This window comes from Elgaria multicarinata, chromosome 23 (genome assembly GCF_023053635.1).
Source record: "Elgaria multicarinata webbii isolate HBS135686 ecotype San Diego chromosome 23, rElgMul1.1.pri, whole genome shotgun sequence".
Classification (NCBI taxonomy): domain Eukaryota; kingdom Metazoa; phylum Chordata; class Lepidosauria; order Squamata; family Anguidae; genus Elgaria; species Elgaria multicarinata.
The window spans coordinates 5,216,931-5,238,133 of NC_086193.1; the positions used below are offsets into that span (position 1 = coordinate 5,216,931).

Below are 21,203 nucleotides of genomic sequence, written 5' to 3' on the forward strand. Positions count from 1 at the left end.
CACACACACCATTTTCCGCTCACCACTGAACACTGGAAGGAACCAACAGGTGAATAATTGGCTAGATGACAAATGGCTTTAGTCACTTCCATAATTTTATTTCATGGGTCAAACACAGCGCTTTGTGACAGAAATAATTCAACAAATCGGGGCAAGCAGCTGGATAATGGGTATGTCCGACTCGAGTTCCTTCAGGGCCATCACGCTGAGCCAGTTTTTCGATAGAGTGCTCTCTATACCTTGCAACGCAGAGTGGATACACAAAGCTGTTAGTAACGGAGTCCCAAGTTTCCCCACTCACATTTCCCCCTCACTTTCCTCCCCCTGAATAAGCAACATACCAGCCTTCCACAACGTGGCATCCTCCAGGTGCGTTGCAACACAATTCCCATCATCCACAACCAGCGGGAGTTGTAGCCCTGTGCATCCGGTGGGTGCCAGTTTGGGGAAGGTGTGCAACCCTAAGTTATGACCTATAAAAACGACTGGGGGGGGGGTTGGGGACCCACTCTAAAGCAGTGGCTATTTAAGGGAAACTTAAGATTCTCCATCATGGTCTCTGTGCATCACACCTATGGACGTTTGCACCTGCGCAGAGCCTTGATCGGGAAAACTTTGATAGGTGGTCCTACGTCCGGACATAGCCTTTCTTTCGAAAGTCATTTCACCGTTCCATGTAAACCAGGATATTTATTTATTTGTTACATTTATATACCGCCCCATAGCTGAAGCTCTCTGGGCGGTTTACAAAGGATATAGTGCTACCCGGTTCCTTTCCAGCTCCGATGACACCACTGGAGACCACCATACACTCTTTAGATGTATGCCAGGCCCTGGTGTTCTATAAGCAATGGACAGAGTCATTCAGACTCTACCAGACTCTTCCATCTGCCACAGCAGACACCGAAAGGTCATACCTGTTCCCCCCCCCCAAAAAAGGTTTTCCGCTTAGATTGTCCAGACCATCTGCCTTGCCTATGAGATGTCAGCGAAGGACCTACCCGGTCCTAACAGAGAACACTAGACCCATGCTGTATCAACATCAACAGCCTTTGCAAGAGGGATACCCTTCCAGGATCTGAATATGACCCAACAGTGTGATGTGGCTGCAAGAAAGGCAAATGCTATTTTGGGCTGCATTAATAGAAGTATAGCTTCCAAATCGCATGATGTACTGGTTCCTCTCTATTCGGCCCTATCTTGAGTATTGCGTCCAGTTCTGGGCACCACACTTCAAGAAGGACGCAGACAAGCTGGAGCGTGTTCAGAGGAGGGCAACCAGGATGATCAGGGGTCTGGAAACAAAGCCCTATGAAGAGAGACTGAAAGAACTGGGCATGTTTAGCCTGGAGAAGAGAAGATGGAGGGGAGACAGGATAGCACTCTTCAAATACTTGAAAGGTTGTCACACAGAGGAGGGCCAGGATCTCTTCTCGATCCTCCCAGAGTGCAGGACATGGAATAACGGGCTCAAGTTACAGGAAGCCCAATTCCGGCTGGACATCAGGAGAAACTTGGCTCGGCAAATACTACCAGAATTGAATTTGCTCCAGTTCTAGAGAGAAAATGTATTTCCATCTCATGGGGAAAGCCCATGAGAAGTGGTAGAAATATCTGGACTCCTTCGACTAGGTTCCCTGCAGGGTTGGTCAGTCAAAAGACCTTGTGGCTTTTAATTCTAGACTAGGTTTGAAAACTTACTTGTAAAGTTCAGACTGTCTGGGCTGTAGAGAGAATGAGGGAGAAACAGGGTTAATTTCAACCACTTTGTCAAAAGAACATTTTCAGAGGCGTCCTCCTAAGATCTGTAGCCGTCACAATTAATTAATTCAGTCTTCTCCAACCTGGTGCCTTCCAGAGGTATTAGACAGCATGACATTGGCTGGGTGTGATGGGAGTTGTAGTCCAACACATCTGGAGAGTGCACCTGGCCTGAGAAAGCTGAACTAGGCACCTAAGAATTGAATTTGCTAGATGAAACAAAATGCCCACTTATCCTAGTATCATTTTCTGAACAGCACCCAATCAGATACCTCTAAATCAGGGGTCCCCCCGGTGGGCGTGTCTGGGAATTTGAGAAACCGCCGTGGGCACCACCACAAAATGGCTCCTATGGAGTATGGCTAAGTCACATAATGGCTGCCGCAGAGGCCCGCCTAGTTAAAAGTGAGCTAAAGAGGGGAGAATATTCAAGCTAGAGGCTAGAAAGGGAGAGAAAGAAAAATTCTCTCTAACGTCTTAATTAAAAACTTTGTTTTTAAGGGTGCTTGTTTTAAGGGTAAAGAGCTTTTGAGGGTGACTTTGTGGGCACAACGGCTCCCATTGGGACCCCTGCTCTGGATATCTGTCTATTTACTTGATTTATGTTCTGCTTTTTGCCACCCCTCAAAAAAAACCCAATAAACACAACGGTGCTCAATGGTGATTTTTACAATACAACGCCGAAAACGCAAAGCTGTCAATGTTCTTCGAAGTGGTGCCAGCGTTAAGCTTGATAAAGGACTACTTCCTTGGTTGGTCTGGAAGGCAAATGCTCCTCAAGAAAAAGTCCCCGATCGTATTCTAGAACATTCCCTTTTCCGTTCTAGTCATCACTGCTTACCTTGTGGATGTGCAGTGGCTGGAAGATAAAGGGAAAAAAAGAGAAGTTAGAGTGTTTAGCTTCCAAGTGTTTGACTCTTAAAACTTGCTATTTCTGTTCAGGCCTTTTGAGGTCCTTTTGCATCCAAAAGGACTTAGCCGGTTACGAGTCTTCCATCAAGCCCTGATGACGTTTGCCTGGTCTTAGCTTCAATAACGCCATGCGAGATGGACAGAGAAATCCTACGGGTCCCTAGACGGAGTCCGGGGTGGGTGAGGATAAGATAGGTTGGCATAGGCGTGCGCAGCACATTTCATTAAATGGTTCGGCCAGGGATATTTTTTTTTTTTTAAGGTAAACATTGATTGAATATACAGTAATAAAGGACTTTTTTTTTCATGCATCAAACAAACGAAATAAACGAAAACTGAAGTAAACTGTATTTTTTTAATTAACAAGTAATCTGTACCGCACTGTTGTAATTATTTGATTGGGACTGAAGCAGAGGAGCACTAATTTTACTGTACTTATTGTCTTTAAATATGGTTAAATATCCCCCAGTTACCTTGCTATTCTGTTTCTACACTTCTTTTCCTCCCGTCTTTTTTTCATCCTCTCTTCGTTTTCAGGCTGCAGCCTATATGCACATTTACCAAGTTTGATTGCTCTCAGTGGGGCTTACTTCTGAGTAGACGTACATAGGATTGTGCTGCAGCTCTGTTTTAAAGTGATACAAGATACACACATACCATGTGTGTGTGTTACCTAGGGAGGTTGTGGGCTCTCCCACACTGGAGGCCTTCAAGAGGCAGCTGGACAAGCATCTTTCGGGGATGCTTTAGGGTGGATTCCTGCATTGAGCAGGGGGTTGGACTCGATGGCCTTGTAGGCCCCTTCCAACTCTGCTATTCTATGATTCTATGTTTACCAAAAGAACGGCTTGAAAAAAGGGGGGTTGGACACCCTAAAACAAGCAAGGGCAGATAGGAATTGTTTTAGCAAGCCTTCTGAAAAAGGTGCTGCTGAATGAACCCTCCTTAGCCAGGGGGTCCTTGGGGGGGGGCATTGCAGTTCTCCCCCCTTCCCCCTTTCTTTTCTCTTGCTGGAGTCCAGACTGGGGTGGGCAGTGGGGCAGCGACGAGGAGAGAAGGCACGTAAACAGACAGCTTCTCTCTCTCCCCCTCTTTCTCCCAAACGTTACAGTACCTGCAGGGCTGATGACGAGAGGAGGGCAGCAGCTCCGAAGGGGGGAGGGCCCCAATCCGCAGCTCTGGGCAACCTTACTCCTTCCAGAAACAGTCCCCTCCTGGGCTCCACCACGTGCTGCTTCCTGGCCCCAGCGTGGCTGCTGCTCCCACCTTGTCCAGCAAAAGTCGCGAGAGGTCAGGCAGCGCAGCTGAGTGAAAGACCGAGCTGGGGGGGGGGGGGGGAGCGGCTGCACCAGTGAAAAAAGCCTTCCGGACGTGGGGGGTGAGCAGCTGAATTTGTCACACTTTTCCTACAGCTAGCACCGGCCCAACATGGCGGTAGATTGGGGTGTTCAGCTGAACCCTTTGACCCTGTTGTCCGCACACCAACGTAGGTCAGATTCCTGGATCCGACCTCGGAGTCAGGAATCCGAGCTCCCCTCCCCTTCGCAACCGGTGTGGAGAGGACCACGCTGGCCACCTTTTCTATTCTGCATTGGGTGGCCTTAAACCTCCGAGATTAGAGGCTTACGGCCATCCCGATAAAGTTGCACCCTGAGTCACAGAACTGTGAAGTTGAAAGGGATCTCAGAGGTCATCTAGTGAGGGACCAGTTACGAGCGTCCTCTTATTTCGCTCGTGTCAAGAAGCCCTAAGATACATTCGCTTTACAAAAGGGCCAGATCCTGCACGAAGCAGGATAGGACACTTTGAAAACTGTCTGTGGCGTGTGTCCTGGGCTCCAACAGTTGTCGCTACTGTTATAAACCATTTTAAAGCAGTTGTGTAGATCCTGGCCCGATACTGACGGAGCTGAAAACAGCTAGAATGGGTTCGTTGATTTTGTGGTAAGCTAGGATGACCATATGGAAAGGAGGACCGGGCTCCTATATCTTTAACAGTTGGATAGAAAAGAGCATTTCAGCATTATTTGTAGGCATGCAGCACCTGGTGAAATCCCCTCTTCATCGCAACAGTTAAAGCTACAGGAGCCCTGACTTCTTTTGTATCTGGCCAAGAGGGCAGGGCTCCTGCAGCTTTAACTATTGTGATGAAGAAGTAATTTCACCAGGTGCTGCAGGCATACAAACGACGCCTGCTGAAATGCCCTTTTCTGTGTAACTGTTAAAGACACAGGAGCCCTGCCCTCCTTTTCATAGGGTCGCCCTAGATAAATTTGTTGCTGAGAAAAGAAACTCCCCAAGCCGGTAGTCTTATGTTGTTTGGGGACTTGCTGTATCCCTCTTGATGACTTCCTCATGCAAACGCGGGTCTTTCCAGCTCAAGCCCAGCATCCTAATCACAGCACCATGTACATTGATGGTGCTATATAAAATAATAATAATAATAATAATAATAATAATAATAATAATAATAATGTTCTTTGCCAGCTCACAATTCTAATAAATTGGCTATTTCTGCTAGGCACGGCCTCTCTTCCTAGGGCTATGGGGATTGTTATAATGAGCTTCCGAATTTACCACGACAGCACTGGACACATCTGTTCCTTGGACTTGTATAGGAAAACGTTTGCAACCAGAAAAACAGTGGAGTGTGGAGTGAGGGGACACCACAGGCTTTACAGGCCCCGGTGCAGACCCTTTTATCTCGATGAGGTAGAGTGTGCAAGAAGAGAATCCCCCTTGCACCATTTTTGGGGCGCTTGTGCCATATCAGAATGACCTGGCTTTTGGCACAGCGGAACCCTGACAGGTCTCAACTGCCCAACCCAGCTCTAAGGCACACACCTCTTGGTTCCAGTATAGCTCTCATTTTCCCTCTCTCCATCAACCAAGGCTGCTTTAATCTTGGGCAACCGTCTCACTGTTCTCAAGGAAATGGGCACTTACCTAAATCCAGGAAGTTGCTTCAGTGCCAAGGCCCATTCACTTGGATCCCTGTGGATGCAAGAGCCAAATTTTAAAAGATGACATGAAAGTTACCCCACTCCACCCCAGTTCGATCGATTCCAAAAAGTATTAACCTTATTTTACACCCCCCCACTTCCCCCTGCCCCATTCTCCTTTGGTTCTCCTTTGGACACCAGGAAAAATGTCCTGACTGTTAGAGCAGTATGACAAACTTCAGGAAAAACGTCCTGATTGTTAGAGCATTATGACAATAACCGATGACCTAGGGAGGTTTAGGGCTCTCCCACACTAGAGGCAGCTGGACAGCCATCTGTCAGGGATGCTTTAAGGTGGGTTCCTGCATTGAGCAGGGGGTTGGACTGGATGGCCTTACAGGCCCCTTCCAACTCTATGATTCTGTGATTCATCCTGTCTGGGTGAGGAGGTTCCCAGGTTTGGTGTGCCTTATGGCTAAAGAGCCTTTATGACTAATAAATAGCATAGACCAGTTGAAATGTTTTTATGTTGTCTGTACGTGGGTTTCCAACTGTTTGATGAAGCTGGAAACAGTTAAAGCTGCAGGAGCCCTGTTCTCTTTTGTATCTGGTCAAGTGGGTCATCGAGGATTTCACCAGGTGCTGCATGCATGCAAACAGCACCTGCTGAAAGTCCCTTTTCAATACAACTGTTAAAGATACAGGAGCCCTGTGCTCCTTTTCATAGGGTCACCCTAACCCACATTTTAGTTGAGTTTCTATTATCGTGCTTTTGAGTAAGCTCCATGCATTTTGCAAGGATTTAACCCTCTTGATTTCCCCCCTTTCAACTCTCTTTTCACCAGTGCCCTCATTTTAGAGAACTTTCCTCTTTTGAAGTCAAATGTGTCTGTTTTTGACTTCCTGAGCGTTTCCCCGCTTACGTATATATTGAGTCTGATACCAATTGGTTCAACAATATTTACATCTTGTATTAGGTCCTGGGCAGCACCACTTAGGATTAAGTCCAGGGTCCAACTGTTCCAGAGCACAGTCATTTAGGAGATCAAGAAATCGGGAGATCCGGGTGCAAGTCCCCACTCGGCCATGGAAACCCACTGGGTGACTTTGGGCCAGTCATGGACTCTCAGCCCAACCTACTTCACAGGGTTGTTGTGAGGATAGAATGGAAAGGAGGAGGATTATGTATGCCGCCTTGGGTTCCTTGGAGGACAAAAGGCAATAATAAAATAGTAATAATAAAATGACTGGAATATGCATTTATCCAGTCAATGTGAGGATAATTGAAGTCACCCATTATTACAACACTTCCTCGTTTGGAGGCCTCCGTGATTTCGTATTCCATCTCAAGGTCACCCTGAGCATTTTGGTCAGGGGCGGGGGTGGGGGGGGGCGTTCCTAGCCCTAAATTAGTTTTGGGTGTTGTTACCCACTTCCCATGTTTAGAACTGTGGCACACTGTAGCTCAGAGGAATCCCATGTCATTTCAGCAACTTCATTCACAAACACACTTACCTTGTGGTTGCTTCTTCTTTTAAACCAGTGTAACCCACCCAGGGGGTCCGTGGCAACATTCACCTATTAGCTCTGCAAGGTCCACATTTTAATAAACAAAATACGCCGTCTCCCGCGCTCTGTTTGCTTCGACGGTGACGTTATGTGCGAAAGCACCTGTGTGATTTAGCGACTAGCTTCAGAGATTCCTTCCCTGCACCTAATCCTGAAAACTCCTGGAGAAGGAATCCTTTTGAATGTGGTGATGGATAACTAACAACTCTCTCTGCGGAAGAGCGAGATGCACTTGCTGACGTGACTTGTGATGGTTCACTGAAATCATTTTTCAAAGAATATAGACCGGACCAATTCTGGGTTAAGTTTTTTCCCAATTATAAGAAGTTAGGTGAAAAAGCTTTGAAACATCAAGTTCCCTTTTGTTCCACATATCTTGGTGCACAAACATTTCCGACCTTTTGTTATATGAAGAACAAGCCTAGAAATTGGCTCAATGTTGATCCAGATTTGAGATTAAAAGTAGGAAATATTGAACCGGATGTGGAAGGGATTGTTCGGGACAAAAAGAGGCACGATTTCTCCCATCACATTAAGGTTTAGTAGCTGCTCAACCAGTCACAATTTGTTCATTTGTAAACGAGACGTTAGTAAAATGAAATTCGGCTTTCTATTCCTAACTAAACCATTGTCATTTTTGCGTGGTAATATCACAAATTTTATGGTCTGTTTTTTAGTATCCCTAAAATCCTTTGCTTACGAGGGGCTACCCCTTATTTTCTCCAAAAAAAATTGCTTCGCACAGGTAACTACCATAGAGATAACAAAATGTTCAAAAGGAGGGGGTCCATGGTTCGGCATTTGAAAAACAAGGGGTCCGCAGCACTTAGCTAATTGGGAACCACTGTTTTAAACAGTAATCAGAAAGCATCCTCAATCACCCAGTAAATCTCCCAGAATATCCCGCTCTTCAACTGAAGTACTTTGGCCACATAATGAGAAGACAGGATACCCTGGAGAAGAGGCTAATGCTAGGGAAAGTGGAAGGCAAAAGGAAGAGGGGCCGACCAAGGGCAAGAGGGATGGATGATATTCTGGAGGTGACGGACTTGACCTTGGGGGAGCTAGGGGTGGCAACGGCCGACAGAAAGCTCTGGCGTGGGCTGGTCCATGAAGTCACGAAGAGTCGGAAACGACTGAACGAATAAACAACAAATCCCACTCTTCAGAATGCCCCCTCCTGCTCTAAGCCCTCCAGGATTTTCTCCACCGAAGAAAACCCTGTACCAAACGCCACTGGGGTTTTTCCCCGCCTGAAGCAAGCACATCACCACGCCACCAAGGGAAACAAGTGATCCTAGACCCAAAATGGCGTGGCCTGTTCAGGGTGCCTCCTTGGAGCCAAACCAAAGCACCCCAGCTTGCCCCTTGGAAAACAGCCAAACATCTGTTTCCACTGGGGGGGGCTTTGTTGTCGCCTCCCCCCACCCTGCGCTGACTTTCCCACGAGGAGACTCATCACTGGGGCGATGTGTGCTTTGTGGGACGTTGCAGAGTACGTATCGGTTACTGTGCTCCGAATCTCAACTCAGTGGAAGCCTTGACTCATCGACAGGATAAATAGACTCATTAATAGACTAAATAGAATAAACAGTTTATTTAATAAATAAACCCTAAATAGAATAAATAGACTCATAAATAGACAGAACCCTAACCCTTATTTATTATTTATTTATTTAATAATGTATCTATTTTATTTATTTTAATTTATTTTATTTTAATTTATTCAATTAATTTATATTTATTTATTTTAATCAATTAATTTAATTAATTAATTTAATAATCATTAAATTATTAATTAATTATTAACCCTAACCCTTGTTTATTATTTATTTATTTAATAATTCATCTATTTTATTTTATTTATTTTAATTTATTTAATTAATTTATATTATTTTTTAATAAATTAATTTAATGAATAAATTAATTTAATAATTATTACATTATTAATTAATTATCAACCCTAACCTTTATTTATTTATTATTATTTATTTATTTATTTAATAATTTATCTATTTAATTTTGTTTATTTTAATTTATTTAATTAATTTACATTATTTATTTTATTCAATTACTTTAATTTAATGAATTAATTAATTTAATAATTATTAAATTATTAATTATTAACCCTAACCCTTATTTATTTTTTATTTATTTAATAAATAAATAAACCCTAAATAGAATAAATAGGCAGAACCCTAATCCTAACCCTTGACGCATAAATAGACAGAATATCCAACTTACGAGCTCAAGTTGTTTCTGAAAGAGAGAGAAAAACACACAGAGAAAATAGGGGCATATCAATCAGGAATCCTGTTATTTGGGATCCGCAAACAGCAGATCCCAAATGAAGAGCAACAGAATTGCCAAGTTTTGCTCAGGATGAAAATCCTTCTGCAAAACTGGACTTTTGGGGCAGACTTCTGCCTAGCACAGCCTTCCCCAGGGTTTTGGCCTGCGACTCCCATGACCATGCTGGCTGGGGCTGATGGGAGTTGAAATGCAAACCATCTGCAGGGCCCCACATTGGGGCACGATCTGACCTTGCATGGAGAACTGTTCTTAGAGCCCAGCAAGGCACAGACCTGGCTGCATAAGCGGGAAAAGGCCAGAATATTTTTGGCCTCACCGCTGCGCATGTGCGCAGCTCAGATCCTGCTGGGTATGTGCACACACAGATTTGTGCCACACCTAGGTTGACATACCTTCTTGACCTGTGGAAACGACAGCATCTTGGAGGCATATAGAAGGTGTGTGTGTGTATGGAAACTTATGGAGTCAAGTTCCCATTTCTGTCCCCCACTCAAAAAAACTCTATCTCCCCTCACTTCCTCCCTGGTTCTGGTTAACAGAATATCTAGGAGACCTGCAAACTGTGGAATGTCCATTTACAGCTGGGAGATCAATTCCCCAGTGGGCAATTTCACAGAATTCATTCCACCTCCCCAGAGACAAATAAGGACATAAGTGCCCTGCTGGATCAGACCGAGGATCCATCTAGTCCAGCACTCTGTTCACACAGTGGCCGACCAGCCATCGGCCAGGGATGAACAAGCAGGACATGGTGCAACAGCACCCTCCCGCCCATGTTCCCCAGCAACTGGTGCACACAGGCTTACTGCCTCGAATATTGGAGATGGCACACAACCATCAGGGCTAGTAGCCATGGATTGCCTTCTCCTCCTCCAGGAATTGATTCAACCCCCCTTTGAAAGCCATCCAAATTGGTGGCCATCGCTACCAACAGTTGATTGTGACTTCCATAGTTTCACTATGGGCTGTATGAGGAAGTCCTTCCTTTTATCTGCCCTGAATCTCCCTCCAGTCAGCTTTATGGGATGACCCTGGGAGAAGAGAAGATTGAGGGGAGACATGCTAGCACTCTTCAAATACTTAAAAAGGTTGTCGCACAGAGGAGGGCCAGGATCTCTTCTCGATCCTCCAAGAGTGCAGGACACGGAATCACGGGCTCAAGTGACAGGAAGCCAGATTCCGGCTGGACATCAGGAAAAACTTCCTGACTGTTAGAGCAGTACGACAATGGAACCAGTTACCTGGGGATGTTGTTGGCTCTCCCACACTAGAGGCAGCTGGACAGCCATCTGTCAGGGATGCTTTAAGGAGGATTCCTGCACTGAGCAGGGGGTTGGACTCAATGGCCTTATAGGCCCCTTCCAACTCTATTATTCTATGATTCTATGGTTCAAATATTATATGAGAGATGTCTTCCTATCTGCATTCTCCATGCATAATTTTGTACACCTCTATCATGTCTCCCCTTAGCCTCCTTTTTTCCAAACTTAACAGTCCTAACCTTCCCTCATGCGGGAAATGCTCCAACCCCTTCATCATTTTAGTTGCCCCTTTCTGGCACTTTTTCCAGCAATGCAATACCATTTTTTAAAAAAAGTATGGTGTCTCCTCCCCAATCCCGGCTGACTTGTTAGCCCTTGTTTGGACCTGGGCTCTGTGAATAATCTATCGCAGACGACATCCACGCTATGGATTTATTCGCAGTGCCCAGGGCTCGGGATTGAAGGCCCCAGAGCCCCGGAGACTCACATGTACTCATAAAGCCCCTTCAAGGCGTCTTCCCAGTCTTCAGAGGACCTGTTGGAGAAACGGAACGCAAGAACTCCGTTAGAAGCTCTTTTGACCTCAGGGCCGGATTCCATTTCAGAGAAGCTGGAGGTGGGTGGGCGAAGACTTGGACCCCAAACGCCCAGAATGCCGTCTTAGTTTAGCTTCAAGTTTTGCTGACAGCAACTGAGCCTCACGAGAGGTGTTTTGATCTTTTGGAATGGGTGGGAAAAACCAGACAAAACACAGGGAAATACTACTACTACTACTACTACTACTACTACTACTACTACTAATAATAATAATAATAATAATCTATTTCTTACCCGCCTCTCCATTTGGATCAAGGCGGGGAACAACAGTGAATATAAAACACATTAAAAAACTGATTAAAAACATAGCATACATGATTAAAACGTCCTAAAAACATTCTAAAATTTCACTGGATAGGCCTGCCGGAACAGATCAGTCTTTATTGCTTTTTTAAATGATAAAAGACTATCAAGTTGACGAGTCTCCTCCGGCAGGCCATTCCACAGTCTGGGAGCAGCAGAAGAGAAGGTCCTCTGGGTAATACCTGTCAGCCTAATTTTGGCTAGCTGAAGGAATTTTTTCCCAGAGGACCTGAGTGTGCGGGGCGGATTGTACGGGAGAAGGCGATCCCGCAGGTAGCCCGGACCCAAGCCATGTAGGGCTTTAAAGGTGATAACCAACACTTTATACTTTGCTCGGAAACTAATTGGCAGCCAGGGAAGAGATTTTAAAACTGGTGTAATGTGGTCTCCCCTAGGTGTACCAGTGACCAGCCTGGCTGCGATATTTTGGACTAATTGAAGTTTCTGGACTAGGCACAGAGGTAGCCCCATGTAGAGCGCATTGCAGAAGTCGAGCCTCGAAGTTACCAGTGCGTGCACAACCGTCTTTAGGTCTTCTGACTTTCTTGGGAGAAAGGCTTGGAAAGGGGTGAGGTGATCTGGGGAGCCCTGGAGAGGTGGATTGGGACCCCAGGAGGTCTGGATTCCCCCGCCCACCCACAGCTTTTTCACCCCTGAAATAGGAAATGGCGTTGTGTAAAGGCCCGGCAAATTTCTGAAAATGACCAATCATGAGCACGCAATAAAAGCTTTGTGTAGGGAAGCCCTTGATCTGAGCATGGCGCCATGCCTGCTGAAATCTCAAAATCTTTTATACAAAATACATGTGTGAGAGAGGTTTTTCTCAATTTATATCGTTTATAGGGGTCCTAGATTCCAGTTTCCCTGGCTACAGTATGTTGGCAAACAAGTGCCTGCCTAGATGCACTTCTCAAAATACTAAACAATTCTCAACTCTAAAACTCCCCATTTCCCCCCACCCCCAAAAAAGACCCGTGGAGATGTGTCCTTACTCGCAATTATATCCAAAGCAAGTTGGCTTGGTCTGCAGGCAGGTCACACAAGAGATGGCTTCATAACGATTTATTCCTGCAAAAGCAAGAAGATGGAGAATTTGTTGAAGGAAGCGGAAGAAAAGGCATGGAGCTTTAACTTATGTGCATGCAGTGAATCCACTCTGAAGGAGCTATCTTTCCTGGTTCCTCTCTATTCGGCCCTGGTTAGGCCTCATCTGGAGTATTGTGTCCTGTTCTGGACACCACACTTCAAGAAGGATGCAGACAAGCTGGAGCATGTTCAGAGGAGGGCAACCAGGATGATCAGGGTCTGGAAACAAAGCCCTATGAGGAGAGACTGAAAGAACTGGGCAGGTTTAGCCTGGAAGATTGAGGGGTGACAGGATAGCACTCTTCAAATACTTGAATGGTTGCCACACAGAGGACGCCAAGGATCTCTTCTTGATCCTCCTGGAGTGCAGGACACAGAATAAGGGGCTCAAGTTACAGGAAACCAGATTCCGGCTGGACATCACTTCCTGACTGTTAGAGCAGTACGACAATTGGAACCAGTGACCTAGGGAGGTTGTGGGCTCTCCCACACTAGAGGCCTTCAAGAGGCAGCTGGACAACCATCTCACAGGGATGGTTCCAAAGACATTCGATGTGAGGAAGAAGAAAGGCAGAAGAATTTACGAAACAAAGCATTACCGTATTTCTTCGGTTCTAAGACACCATCGATTGTAAGACGCACGCTAATTTCAGTACCACCAACAGAAAAAAAAAGCTTTGAGTCTAAGAAATAATAAACACACCCGCGATTCTAAGATGCACCCTGTTTTTAGAGAGGTTTATATGGGGGGGGGGGGGGGAAAGTGCATCTTAGAATCGAAGAAATACAGTAAGTCCTTGAAAATATTGGCCAGGTATAAGTAATGGAATCCCATGCATCGAATTCGAGGTATAAGGTTCATCTTAAGTGTGTTGACTTTACCCCATTTTAACAGTGCCCATCTGTCTATATCTCGTGTAATCTCACTAATCAGTTTATTGAAGTTTATTTTGATCACGTGAGAGAGAGCTCTTGGAATGAGTATTCCCAGATAGGTGAAAAAATCAGGGCACCACCGAAATTGGCCGTTAGCCAACACATTAGGAGATATACTATCTCCAATCGGCATCAATTCTGACATTGACCAATTCATTGAGTCACTGGAAATGCTTTAGGGATGCTTTAGGGTGGATTCCTGCATTGAGCAGGGGGTTGGACTCAATGGCCTTGTAGGCCCCTTCCAACTCTGCTATTCTATGATTCTATGAAAGATCACCGAAGGTATTAATCAATTCCATCAAGGCAGGAATAGATGCCTGGAGTTTGGAAATAAACAATAAAAGATCAGCGTAAAGAATAATCCCCTCCCCACCTCACTTACCACAATGACGTTCACACTTTACTCTGCCTGAGGAGATGAGAGAGGAAGGGAGAAACTGGTTTGTCAAATTCCAAGGTGGGTTCCTGATCACAGCTTCAAATTCGGTTAATATTAAGACTGCAGCTGTGTAATGGAGCCTCCGCTTACAGTGCAATCTATGCATCAACACTCAGGTGTAAATCCCATTGTTTTCAATAGGGCTTACTCCCAAGTAAGTGTGCATAGGACTGCAGCCTAAGTGACAGATGTTTTCATGCTTTTTTAAAATTTAGAATATTTTGGGATAGCTGCTTTGCGCGACGAACGCTCAAGGCAGCCAATAAAAATGCCTAAATTACAAAGACCTGAGCAAGTTCTGCTGCATTTTGAGAATAGGGCATTCAAACCAGCTGCCATCTTAGAAGAAGTATTCCCACTGGCTTAGGGTGACCCTATGAAAAGGAGGACAGGGCTCCTGTATGTATTGAAAAGAGAATTTCAGCAGGTGTCATTTTTATATATGGGGAACTTGGTGAAATTCCCTCTTCATCACAACAGTTAAAGCTGCCCTCTTTTAAATCTGGTCACTCTAGTATAGCTCCTGCAGCTTTAACTGTTGTGATGAAGAGGGAATTTCACCAGGTTCTCGATATATACAAATGACACCTGCTGAAATTTCCTTTTCAATACAACTGTTAAAGATACAGGAGCCCTGTCCTCCTTTTCATAGGGTCACCCTAGTTAATATGACTAACTTTGGATCCAACCAACTGACCTTATTTTTTTAAAAAAATAAATAAAAGGCAAAGCCCCCTTGAAACTTTGTAAAAAGACGGGCTAGAACTCTGCAAATATATAAATAAATTAGGGTGACCCTTTGAAAAGGGCTCCTGTATCTTTAACAGTTGCATAGAAAAGGGAATTTCAGCAGGTGTCATTTGTATATATCGAGAACCTGGTGAAATTCCCTCTTCATCACCACAGTTAAAGGTGCAGGAGCTATACTAGAGTGACCAGATTTAAAAGAGGGCAGGGCTCCTGCAGCTTTAACTGTTGTGATGAAGAGGGAATTTCACCAGGTTCTCCATATATACAAATGACACCTGCTGAAATTCCCTTTTCAATACAACTGTTAAAGATACAGGAGCCCTATCCTCCTTTTCATAGGGTCACCCTACACTGGCTCCTTATTTGAGGACAGGCATTCTCCTCCTTTCATACATGCAGCTGAGAACGCCTCTCCTGAAATGGCATTGTGCCAACCTGTGTGTACATAAATTAAGGAAATAATAATAATAATAATAATAATAATAATAATAATTCTTACCCGCCTCTCCATCCTGATTGAGGCGGAGAACAACAGTAAGTATAAAATACATTATATACTAATTAAAAACATAGTATACATTGTTAAAACTTCCTAAAAAAAATCCTAAAAGCATACTAAAAGCATCCTAAAATTCCACTGGATAGGCCTGCCAGAAGAGATCAGTCATAGTAGGGTGACCCTATGAAAAGGAGGACAGGGCTCCTGTGTCTTTAACAGCTATGTAGAAAAGGGAATTTCAGCAGGTGTCATTTGAAGAGGGTGAAATTCCCTCTTCATCACAACAGTTAAAGCTATACTAGCTATAGTATAGTGTCCAGATATAAAAGAGGGCAGGGCTTCTGCAGCTTTAACTGTTGTGATGAAGAGGGAATTTCACCCTCTTCAAATGACACCTGCTGAAATTCCCTTTTCAAAACAACTGTTAAAGATACAGGAGCCCCGTCTTCCTTTTTATAGGGTCAGCCTACTTTATATCTTTCTTAAATGCTAAAAGACTGTTAAGTTGACGAATCTCCTCCGGCAGGCCATTCCACAGTCTGAGAGCAGCGGAAGAGAAGGTCCTCAGAAGATAGTAACTCGGAACAAAGGAGGGGAAACTCACTTTCAATGATGGCATTTCGTAGCATTTTGACTTGTTCCTCGAAAATGGAACGCATGATTTCCGGAAGAACACCTTGACGAGAAGAGAGCAATTCAGCAGTGCAAAAGTATGAGAATAGTGAGACCAGGATTACGCCCATGCCACGTTTTTACACGAATGCAAAAGACGATACCTACAATCTGGTATCGACCATGCTCCTAGGAAGACTTACTTAGGAGAAGCCCTATTGTAATCAAGAGGCTTCTCAGTAAACATGTAAAGAATGAGGCTGTGTGTTTTCTAAGAAACCCAGTGCTCATTTTTAAAATGGTAAGTAAGTTTCTAGCTCTTATGACAGTAAAAAAAAATACCCATATTTCTTTTTCTGAAACAGACTAGGAAATTGGGAATCGAGGATATTTTACCTGGCTTGTATGTGTTGCCTTTGAACAACGTGTCAAGTTTCCCATACACCGTGCTGGCTATGAGTTCAAGTTTCACCATAGCTGTGCGGATGGAGAAGGAGGAGGGGTGGGAGAGAGGTAGCATGATCAACATCGAATGGTTGCATCCCAGATCCAGCAAATCTGCTGGGGGGGTACGAGAAATTAACTTTGGCTTAGGACTCAATCCTATCCTGAGAGCCAGTGTGGTGTAGTAGCTAAAGTGTCCTCCTTTTCTTAGGGTCACCCTATTGTCTGCTACTCTCCCAGTCCCTAAACTGGACAAATTTGTCAATTTGGGTTTCTCATTTTTCTAATCTTAATTTACACTTTGAGACTCCTTAAAAAAAGAAAAAGTAAGAAAATCTGTACTCATTTCTGTGTGTCTGTACACCATTTCCCCTTATATGCATTCTTGCAAGCAATTCTCTTAATATAATGCAGTTTTTAATGTTATTTCCACAAATATAAGCATAGTTCTGTGCATTCCCCCCTAATATACACTTCTTCTTTTTTCAAAATTGGAGAAGTACATTATTGCAAATTTTTAGCAAAGTGCGAATTTCGGAGAAGGACTTATTCGGTTTACATATTGGCCTGAAAGTGGTTAAGTTTGCATCGAAATGCAAACCAAGCAAATTTCTGGTGGTCCCACATAGACCCATCCTCCGATTGGAGTCCACCAGGGGAAGAGCCTTCAGCGTGGTGGCCCCCCTCCTGAGGAACTCCCTGCCTCTAGAGGTCAAGCAGGTGCCAACTTTGTACTCCTTTCAGCGCCTCCTGAAACCATCATTATTCCAGGAAACCTTTCCTTAACGTCCAGCCAGGAGTCACTGTATTTGCTTCTTTTAAAATCTGTTTTGAGTGTTTTATTCTCTTGTTTTGTTTTCATTTGATCTTGTACACCGCTCCGAAATTTCCAATGGGGAGCACGGTATAAAATATTGTAAATAAATAAAAGAATAATAAATAAATCTCTCCCTCAATGGCCATCTTACAGGCCTGGCTCTCTGCATTTGGCTTGCTAGGTTTTAAGGCCGCCTCAAACTATCTGGAGACAGTCACTTCAAGGGAGGGGCCCCTTCCACCCCTGCGAGGTGGGCCTCTAGAGCCTTTGAGTTGAAAGCAGTTATAAACATAAATATTTTATCTATTTATTTATTTATTGCATTTATATACAATAAATATTGTATATTAATATTGCATTTATTTATTTATTGCATTTATTTATTGCATTTATGTGAACCGCTCTCTGGGCGGTTCACATAAGGATAAAACATGCAAAAAATATGCAAAAAATATGATAAAAATATGCAAAACCCCCACGAAAACGTGCAAAATGCGCATACAGTTAAAACCACTGTGACAACTTCAGAAACAATGAGCCAAAAAAGAAGACCCAGGCTCATTAACGATTGCAAAATGCCTGGGAGAAGAGAAAAGTCTTGACCTGGCGCCGAAAAGATGACAATGTCGGCGCCAAGCGAGCCTCGTGGTGGAGATAATTCCGTAATTGAGGGGCCACCACAGAAAAGGCCCTCTCTCTTGTTGCCGCCCTCCGAGCTTCCCTCGGAGGAGGCACCCGGAGGAGGACCTTAGATGTTGAACGTAGTGTTCGGGTAGGTTCATGTCGGGAAAGGCGTTCCGTCAAGTAATGTGGTCCCAAATCAATACAATTTATTCCCCAGCTTGGGGAAGGTTACTCTAGTTGGTGAGTTGGAGGGTCATAGATGGTATGGGCCTGGTTTGAGGTCTCCTTAAGGGGTGGATGTGAGGGACAATGCCCCCACCGGTTCGGTAACTCACAGATCTCAGCGGGAACCCCAATGTGTAATTCCTCCAGTGTGTTTTGGGCCCAGCCTCGCAGCATCCGGCCGGCGGCTGGCACGTCTCCAAGCCCCCAGGACTTGCGGCTCAAGTCAGGGGCATAGGAAGCGAAGTGAACGGCAAAATTCGGTTCGCACTGCAGGCACAGCCAGCCAGGGGCAGGCGCCAGGATGAGGACCACCACCAAGGCCAGACACGGGCTTGGGCGACCCATTCTTGGCTGGCACTCCTCGTTCCGTACCGTGACATCTCCGGACCACACAATACTGGCATTTCATGGTCAAACATTCCGTTTCCATTTGTTCTAGAATGTTCCTTCATTTTGATTGACCCAGCAACCCACAGTCCAGCCTAAGCCGGGGATGAAGAGATCTTACATTAGGGTTGCCAGCTTCCTGCTTCCTGATAGAGTCTCCTGTGCTTTAAAATAGCAGATGTTCAACAGTAGGGTGACCATATTTGGGAAACCAAAAAAGAGGACACCTAGTGTGTGTGTGTGTGGGGAAGCAGCTTTCTGAGTCCTGCAGAAAGTACGTTATTCCCCCACCACCTTAAAGACCCCGATTGGAGTGGAGGAGGGGAAAGGGTTTCATTCTGCACCACCACCATCCACTCCAATTGGGGCCTTTTCTATAATGTCCACGAATGACCCACTTTCCCCTTTAAGACCTCAATTGGAGCTCGGGGTGGGGGAATGATGTGCCTCAAGAAAGCATGTCATTCCCTCCTGCCATGCTAATGGCAGCCTTAAAGGGGAAGGTGTGTGTCATTCCAGGACATTATTGAACATTATAGAAAATCCCCCCTGACACCATGGAAAGCACAAAAACCAGGACAAATCCGGGGAAACCCTGACAGTTGGTCACCCTATTCAACAGGTGAACCGTGCGAGAGATCTGAAGGGGAGGTTGGGGAGAGTGCCAGGAAGCTTCAGCAGTAGAATTTCTGCCCATTTATACAGATATTAGATGCGCAGGGGAGAATTAAAATATTGGCAAACAGGCAAAATGAAATTATTTTATTAGTTACAGATTAATTCCTGGACATGAAAAATAAAGCAAAATTATAGAGCATTATTATTATTATTATTTCTAGCTCATGGCGGTTTTTCTCGACGGACATGACGGGCTTTGCCAAGTCATGCTGTCTTTTACAGACTCAGGAATTTCCAGACCTTTGAGCCTATGACGGCTTTCTGGATGTATTTTGGTAGGCCCAGTTTCTGACGATTTTCTGTATAGTTTTTTGATGTGATGCCGGTAACTGATGAGACTGGGGGTCTGTTATAAATAACGTATTTCTTCGATTGTAAGATGCCATCGATTGTAAGACGCACACACTAATTTCAGTACCGCTGACAGGAAAAAAAACCCTAAGACACACCCGTGATTCTAAGACGCACCCCATTTTTAGAGATGTTTATATGGGGGGGAAGTGCGTCTTAGAATCGAAGAAATAGGGTAACTGCCGAAAGCCAAGGACTCCCATGAATAAAAAGGGCCAAACTCTCCCTCCAGATGTGCTGAGCCACATCTGGTTTAATTTGTTTTTAGTTGTATATATTTATTATTTTATACTGTATGCTTTTATCTGTAAGATCCTAGTGATATAGGGCGGGATACAAATGTTGTAAATAAATAAATAAACTGGGCAGGGTGGATTTGATTTAAATCAATTTGATTTAAATCATGATTTAAACCACGATTGAAATCACGACTCAGAAAGACTCAATTTAATCATGTGACTTCCCCCCCCAAAGAAAGTGCACTCTTCCTCGCTATATTTTACACAACTTAGAATTATCAAAGACTCATCGTTGCTGATATAAACTTAATATTTACAACCAGATGAAGGTTTCATTTTTAGAATAGCAACTTTTCAGATTAGTTTTAACAGTTTATATATTATAAATACTGATTTGGTGATACTATTCGAAACACATCCTAGATAGATAATGATGAAATTATTGCAAGGTGAACTATCTCGAGTTTAACAGGTTAATCATTCACATTTGGACAACTTTTCTGCTGTACTTTATCGGAAGGAGAAAAACAATCTTACAGAAACCTCTGGAAGAGCATGACATTGTGAATGGATTCATGGAATTTATTTATTTATTTATTTATTACATTTTTATACTGCCCAATAGCCGAAGCTCTCTGGGCAGTTCACAAAAATTAAAACCATAATAAAACAACCAACATGTTAAAAGCACAAATACAAAAATACAGTATAAAAAGCACAACCAGGATAAAACCACGCAGCAAAATTGATATAAGATTAAAATACAGAGTTAGAACAGTAAAATTTAAATTCAAGTTAAAATTAAGTGTTAAAATACTGAGAGAATAAAAAGGTCTTCAGCTAGCGACGAAAGGAATGCAGTGTAGGCGCCAGGCGGACCTCTCTGGGGAGCTCATTCCACAACCGGGGTGCCACAGCGGAGAAGGCCCTGCTCCTGGTAGCCACCTGCCTCTCTTCCTTTGGCAGGGGCTCACGGAGAAGGGCCCCTGTAGATGATCTTAAGGTCCGGATAGGTACATATGGGAGGAGGCGTTCCTTCAGATAGCCTGGCCCCAAACCGTTTAGGGCTTTAAGTGTTAATACCAGCACTTTGAATCAGGCCCGGACCTGGACTGGCAGCCAATGACGTTGTAAAAGAACCGGCGTAATGTGATCTCGCCGGCCAGTCCCTGTTAGTTACCCCAAAATTTAAATATCGCATGAATATACAGCCTCATGCGACATAATTAAAAACGAATCCTTATTTCATGATGAATAACCTTTGGACTTATCTTAAATAGAAAACTATCTTTAGATACCCTGTTTCTCCGAAAATAAGACAGCGTCTTATATTAATTTTTGCTCCCAAAGATGCGCTAGGTCTTATTTTCAGGGGATGTCTTATTTTCCCATGAAGAAGAATACGGTACACATTTATTGTTGAACAACAAAAAAAAGGTCATATTTTCGGGGGGA

The 21,203-nt window shown here is 44.1% G+C and overlaps 1 protein-coding gene across 1 annotated transcript; it reads right to left on the minus strand.

The window, feature by feature from the left end:
- Nucleotides 1-94: 94 nt before the first annotated feature.
- On the minus strand, nucleotides 95-18,438 carry IZUMO4 (IZUMO family member 4). Its single transcript, XM_063147093.1, has 11 exons — nucleotides 18,204-18,438; nucleotides 16,380-16,460; nucleotides 15,976-16,047; nucleotides 14,066-14,092; nucleotides 12,651-12,726; nucleotides 11,246-11,293; nucleotides 9,428-9,442; nucleotides 5,619-5,666; nucleotides 2,603-2,620; nucleotides 1,702-1,724; nucleotides 95-239 (listed from the first exon to the last, which is right to left on the minus strand). Exons 1-11 carry the CDS (start codon nucleotides 18,436-18,438, stop codon nucleotides 139-141), a joined length of 744 nt encoding a protein of 247 aa, XP_063003163.1. The 3' UTR covers nucleotides 95-138.
- Nucleotides 18,439-21,203: the final 2,765 nt, after the last annotated feature.

Coding starts and splice junctions, on each gene's coding strand:
- IZUMO4 (XM_063147093.1), bottom strand. CDS start 18,438: ATGGGTCGCCCAAGCCCGTGTCTGGCCTTGGTGGTGGTCCTCATCCTG. Junction 16,048..16,379: donor AGGCAACACATACAAGCCAG/GTAAAATATCCT, acceptor CTTCTCGTCAAG/GTGTTCTTCCGGAAATCATG. Junction 11,294..12,650: donor TGCTTTGGATATAATTGCGA/GTAAGGACACAT, acceptor TTTCTCCAACAG/GTCCTCTGAAGACTGGGAAG.